The sequence below is a fragment of the Poecile atricapillus genome, chromosome 14 (assembly GCF_030490865.1).
Source record: "Poecile atricapillus isolate bPoeAtr1 chromosome 14, bPoeAtr1.hap1, whole genome shotgun sequence".
NCBI classification, from domain to species: Eukaryota; Metazoa; Chordata; class Aves; order Passeriformes; family Paridae; genus Poecile; species Poecile atricapillus.
The window spans coordinates 2308102-2314177 of NC_081262.1; the positions used below are offsets into that span (position 1 = coordinate 2308102).

Below are 6076 nucleotides of genomic sequence, written 5' to 3' on the forward strand. Positions count from 1 at the left end.
GCCTGCCTCTCTCTCCTCCTTTGGGGCTCACCCTCAGTGAGGTTTTGGGAAGATGAAATTCCTGGATTTCCACTAAGGAGAGACTGGGTTACAGCAGGCAGGCACTGCTGGAGGAGATCAGGAGCAGCATCCAGCCCTGCTCCCGCTGCACGAGGACCCACACCCGAGCAGGTTTCCCCTCATGCAATTTTCCAGGAAAGTTTTGCCTGACCTTTGGACACTTATCTGGGATTTGGAGAGCTGGGCAGTAGTGCTGGAATCTGTCAGGGCTGTTGGCTTCTGTGCATAGCTGGGCATTTCTTGCTCGCTCCCTGGGAATTTGTCACCCACCCAGGGCTTGCAGGATATGCTGGGAGCCCCCCAGGAGCCTGAATCCCTCACCCTGAGGGGCTCTGGGGAGAAATCCAGGCCACAGGCAGCACGAGCTTTGGAAAAAACATAACTTACAAGGTGGGTTGCAATAGCTCCAAAGGTTTATTTGTCTGCTGCCATTTATCAGGTGAGCAACGAGTGGCTTTCTGTGCCCTGCCTACACCTGCTGCTGCAAGGAATCGTTACAGCAAGTCCTCTGCCCCCTTCCCCAAGCTCGGGGGGGCTTTCAGGATTTCTCCACTGCTCCGTGGCAGGGAAACACTTTGTTCTGTCTCATAAAAGTCCTGGCCTGGGCAGGGCTTTCCCTTGCTGTGACTGCAGGGCTGGGGGTGCAGCATTCCCCCATCCAGAGATGCTCCTGCTGAGAGCTCTGCCCTGGGGGCTGCTATTTAAATATTAAAGGACTGAAATACTCAGTTTGAAGCCCAGGGGCGCTGGTGCCCATCCAGCATCTTCTGAGCAAGGCGGCTGCCGGAGGTGGTGGCAAATCTGTGCTGGGCTGGGGCGGCCACGGAGCCCCAGCTGCTGCTGCTGCTGCCCCGGGGAGGCCGGGCCAGGGCCGGGGAGGTGGCGAATGAGGGTCCCTGGGAGGGCCAGCCCAGCTCAGCAGTGGGCAAAGCTCTCCTGGGCAGTGTCACGGAGGTCCAGCCCCGCCAGGCCCGGGGGGTGCAGGCAGGTGAGGTTGTTGTAGGTGTAGATGGGGACGTGGGTGTCGTCCCCCTCGGCCACCGACTGCACGAAGCGCGGCACCACGGCGGGGTGCTGCAGGGAGAAGTCCCGCAGGCCCTTCAGAGAGCAGTTGCAGTGCCAATTGTTGCCCCCCAGCCACAGCTGCTCCAGGGCGAAGGGGGGACACAGGAATGCCACCGAGAAGGTCTCCAGGGAGTTATTCCTCAGGCTGAGGTACCGCAGGTTGGCCAGGGGGGAGATGACGCTGTTGTCCAGTGTCTCCAGCTGGTTGTGGGAGAGGTCGAGCCAGAAGAGTCTCTGGAGCGGGCTGAAAGTGTCCTGGGACACCTCCAGGAGCTGGTTGGAGGAGAGGAAGAGGTACTCCAGGTTGCTCAGCCCCACGAAGAGGCGGGGCGAGAGGTGGCTCAGCCTGTTGTGCTTCAGGTCGAGCTCCAGGAGCTCGTGCAGTTCGCTGAAGCTCTGGTCCTCGATGACAGAGATGCTGTTGTGCTGCAGGAAGAGCCGCCGCAGGCTGGAGAGCCCAGAGAAGGTGCCGGCCCGGATCCTGCCCACGCAGCTGTGCTCCAGGTGGAGGCTGTGCAGCTTGCTGACCCCCTTGAACACAAAGTCAGGCAGGACCTTGATGCAGTTGGCGGACAAGTGCATGACGGCCACGTTGTGCAGCCCCAGGAAGGCCCCGGCCCTGATGTCCTGCAGCTGGTTGTTGTTGAGGCTGAGCACCTCCAGCTGGCCCAGCCCCTCGAAGGTCCTTTCCGCCAGGCTCCGGATGCGGTTGTGCCCCAGCTGCAGCTCCTCCAGGAACTGCAGGTCCTTGAAGGTCCTGGGCCTCAGGCTGGCGATGGAGTTGGTGGACAAGCGCAGCACGTGCAGGCTCAGGAGGCCCAGGAAGGTGTCCTCGTAGAGCGAGACCAGGCGGTTGTGGGACAGGTCCAGCCACCGCAGGGACTTCATGCCCACGAAGGCGCGGGGCGCGATGGCGTTGATCTGGTTGTGGTTCAGGTACAGCTTCTGCAGCTTCTGCAGCTTGACAAAGATGTTGATCTTGATGCCCTTGAGCGCGTTCCCGCTCAGGTCCAGCTCCTTCAGCTCGGTGAGGCTGCAGAAGAGCTGGTGCTGGAGGTAGGGCAGCTTGTTCCCAGCCAGGATCAGCTCCCTCAGGTTGGGCAGGTCATGGAACACCTTGTCAGGCAGCACCACCAGCGAGTTCCAGCCCAGGTTCAGGTACCAGAGGTTGGAGAGCCCGGCAAAGAGCCCTTCCTCCACCTTGCTGAAGTGGTTGTTGTTGAGGCTGAGGGACACGAGGTTCTGGGTGTGCAGGAAGGTGTGCGGGGCCAGGTGCTTGAGGCGGTTGCGCTCCAGGTGCAGGTGGTAGAGGCTGCGCAGCCCGTGGAAGGCGTGCTGCTCCACGGAGCCCAGCTGGCTGCTCTGCAGGTCCAGGAAGTCCAGGGCTGATAAATTCCTGAAGGCGGCGGCCGGCAGCAGCGTGAAGTTGTTGCCGTCCAGCCACAGGGCTTTGGCGTTGTGGGGCAGGTCCTCGGGCAGGCGGCTCAGGTTGCGGCTGCTGCAGAACACGTTCAGCTCCTCGCTGTAATCGTCCAGGCTGCAGGCGCAGGGGCCGGGGCAGCGCGGACCCTCCCCGTCCCCCGGCTCCTTCGGGGGGTCCCCCCCGGGGGGCTGGGAGGCAGCGGCCAGCAGCAGGGCCAGGGGGAGCAGGAGGGGGATGCCTGCTGGGGGGAGGAGGAGAAGGGACACTGTCAGTGCAGGGCTGTGGCCGCTCTAGGGGACACCCTCGGGACACCCCCGGGACACCCCCGGGACACCCCCGGGACACCCCCGGGACCCCTCTGCCGGGTGCCCGCACTGCTGGGACAGCAGTGGAGGGGTCGCTCCCAGCCCGCTGCACACATGGGAAAGCTGCGGGAGTTTTCCAAGGCTGGATCCCTTGGGAAACGGTCCAAAATCACCCCCCCGCTCCTGCCACAGCTCTGACCCCTCGGCTGCAGGGACTCCCCCAAATTAATCTGTATATTGCAATGGCAGCTTCTCCCTTTCATGGGGAAAGGCCCCCAGACCCCTCTCCCCCTTCCTCCCCAGCTGCCCCCTCTGACCCCCCAGCACTGAAGGGTCTCGGTGCCCATCCCTGCCCATCCCTGCACTCCCCATCCGGGTTTGGGCTCTGCCCTGCAGCCCCCCCAGGCAGCTCGGGGCCCCCCACAATGTCATATTAGCAGTGGAGGAGGAGCAGAGTAACCGGACTGGAGCCCGGGCAGAGCCTGAGCGAGGCCCCCCCAGTCCCTGCCTGTCCCCCCAGCCTGGCAGAGGGCAGTTCCAGCCTCACCTTTGCCTGCGCTCATGGCGGCGGGCAGGGCAGGGCTCCCGCTCCGCTCTCCGGCCCCTCCGACTGCGCAGGGATGGATGGAGCAACCACCTTGACGCCTGTCCAGCCGCCCGCCCGGCCGGGCTTAACCCCAGTGCTGCTGGGGCTGAGCCTCGGGGACAGCCCGGCCGGGGCTCCCCGCTGCTCCCCGCTGCTCCCCGCAGGGCAGCTCGGGACAAGGGCACGGAACGAGGTGTCCGGGGAGCCGATGGGCCTCCTGCAGAGGGTGGTCCTGCCTCAGGTGGGGTTTGGGTGGGCTCTGAGCGTGGAGGGAGGAACGGGGCAACCTCGCAGGGTCCCCCCGCTGACCCTGCCCTGCTCTGCAGGGGATCCTCACTTTCCATCAGGACACAAAATCCACACACTGGGGCTTGGAGCATCCGTAGGATGCAGGGATTGAAGGTCTGGGGATCAGCCTTAGTGCGAGATGGGCTGAAACACCTGAGGGTTTATGGGGAAACGGAAAGAAACTCTTCCCTGTGTGGCACTAAAAACCTCGGGGACAGAACCCTCATCCCCTCCCGGGCATTTTCCCATTTTCCCTCCTGTCTTGGAGGTGGGGATGGTGCTGGGAGCTCTGCACCCTGCTCTGCCCAGCGCTTCTGTGGCAAAAGGGAAACAGAGAGCAAAGCCAGGGTCCTGCTGAGGCTGTGGGGGTCCCCGCTCCTCTGTCAGCCCCCCAGCGGGTGGGATGATGAGGGTGGGTGATGCTCCAGGGCTGGCAGATCACACTCTGCCCTGGCAGCTCATCAAAACCAGCCCCGGGAGGTCGCTGACCTCACCCTGTGTCCCAGCCCACCAGGCTCCAACACAGGGGCTGTGGAATCTTTTACCAGTTTCCAGGAAAGACAAAGAAAGAAAAAGCCCCAGCAAGAGGAGCCCTGTGGCCAGAGACTGCGAGATAGAAAAGCCCTGGCTAAACCTTCCCCTGTCCTGGTAGCCCCACTCCTCCCTGGAGATGCCCCGGGCTGGCACCGCTCACCCCCACCCCCCCCAAACCCTCTGCCCTGGGGTTCCTCTTCCCAGCCCTGGCTCCCCCAGGCTGGGTTGGGAGGAGCAGGTGGAGCAGGGATTCTCTCCCCCACCATTCCCACAGGACCCCAGCACGCTCCCACCTTGCCCCTTCCCACGGGAGCCTGGAATTTCCCCACAGGCCACACCTCACCAGGCATTGCCATGCCCATGGAAGAGGTGACATCCAGGAGAGAGACATCCAGGCTCCAGAATTGCCACCCAACTTTCCCACAGGCTCTGTTTTCTCTCTTCCCTTTTGGCCTCGAGTGGAATTCTCCTCCCCCTCTATTTTAATCCTGTCTTCTGGGAATTTATAGATCAGGAGGGAGAAATGAGGGATAGGGATACATGCACCCACTAATAGGCACTGAGCACATATTGACACAAGGTGTAATCAATCTGGGAGCTAAGAAGAGCTGAACCAGCACAGGTCAGCCAGCCAAAACCCACAAAACCTAGTTGGGAAGTTTAAACAAGGCCTGCCTGCAGCAGGGAGCAGGTTTATCACTGCCTCCAGCAGCCTTCCCCCAGGGAAATATCGAATGAGATGCAATGGGAAAATAAGGAGGGTAAATAAAGAAGTCCCTTCCCAGTGTGGTTGTGGTGCAGCGAGGAGCTGGACTCATCTCCACCTTTAGAGATCCTTGAGGCATCTCCTCCAGGCCTGTCTCCACCTCTAAACCTCCCTGGCAGCCTCTCCTCCTGTGCCAGGAGATGCTGGGACCCTGCAGGTGTTGGTTCCTGCCCCCCAGGCCCCCTCTGCCCAGTGATCCACAGCTCCACAGCCACTCTGGGGACCTCGGTTTGGGTCCCCACCATGGGTGTCCCCTTCCCAGTGTGTCCCTGACCAGTGTGGACCCCCCCATCTGATCCCCCCACCACTTCAGCTCCAGCAGATAAACTCCCTGGCCGGGACCAAAGTCTGAGCCCCTCCCCTGGTTGCCATGGAGAAGGCTGTAATGGTATTATGAAAAGCAGCAAAATCATTAAAAAGTAGTTTTTAAACCTATTTAAACTCTAAGGAATCATTTACCTTCCCCAGCAGCTCTCCTGTGCCTGCAGGTCCCTCCCCAGGGAGCTTCCCGGTCCCTCTGGGTGGGACATGCCAGCAGCTGTCCCTGTTGTGTCCCTGGGCTGGCTGAGCTGGGGAGGGACCGGGATCTGCTGTGGGAGCTCAGGAGATCCCTGCTCCATCCCCAGCCAGCCAGGGTGGGTGCCCAGAGGCTCCACCAGGGCCAGCACCCACCCCATGGGCCCTGAGGGGAGCAGGGAGGTGACACGTGGGCCACTGGCACAGCTCAGGGAGTATTTTTAGCAAATCTTGCCAAATATTGTTCCTGTCTGGGGGAGAGCATCTCACGTTGCCAGGGTAACCAGCGCTCCTGCTCCTCGTTCAGGACCAAAAACATGCCCAAAAAAGAGGGGAGGGGTGACACCACAGGGCTTGTGCCACTCTCCTGGGGACACCAGCAGGGACCAAGGCCCAGGAGTGGAGCTTTGCCTGATGCTCTCTGTCCAGCCACATTTGGGTCATCCTGGTCCCTGCTGCTGGACATGGGCACCAGGAAGTGGTGGCAGCTGCTGGTGAAGGTTCCCATCTCTGAGTGCCACCTGCTGCCCTGC

General features: G+C 61.8%; 1 protein-coding gene across 3 annotated transcripts in view; it reads right to left on the reverse strand.

Moving 5' to 3' along the window:
- Nucleotides 1-443: 443 nt before the first annotated feature.
- Nucleotides 444-6076, reverse strand: part of IGFALS (insulin like growth factor binding protein acid labile subunit) — a 52333-nt gene continuing 46700 nt past the window's right edge. Inside the window, exons 2-3 of one of the 3 annotated variants that reach the window (XM_058849639.1) lie at nt 3401-3435; nt 444-2786 (exon numbers count right to left, since the gene is read on the reverse strand). In XM_058849639.1, the coding sequence (XP_058705622.1) occupies nt 976-2786; nt 3401-3416 (1827 nt within the window). In that variant the 5' untranslated portion in view covers nt 3417-3435 and the 3' untranslated portion in view covers nt 444-975. Of the gene's footprint in view, nt 2839-2882; nt 2985-3400; nt 3436-6076 lie in introns of those variants that run through there. The other 2 variants (XM_058849638.1, XM_058849637.1) reach the window with 2 other exon arrangements.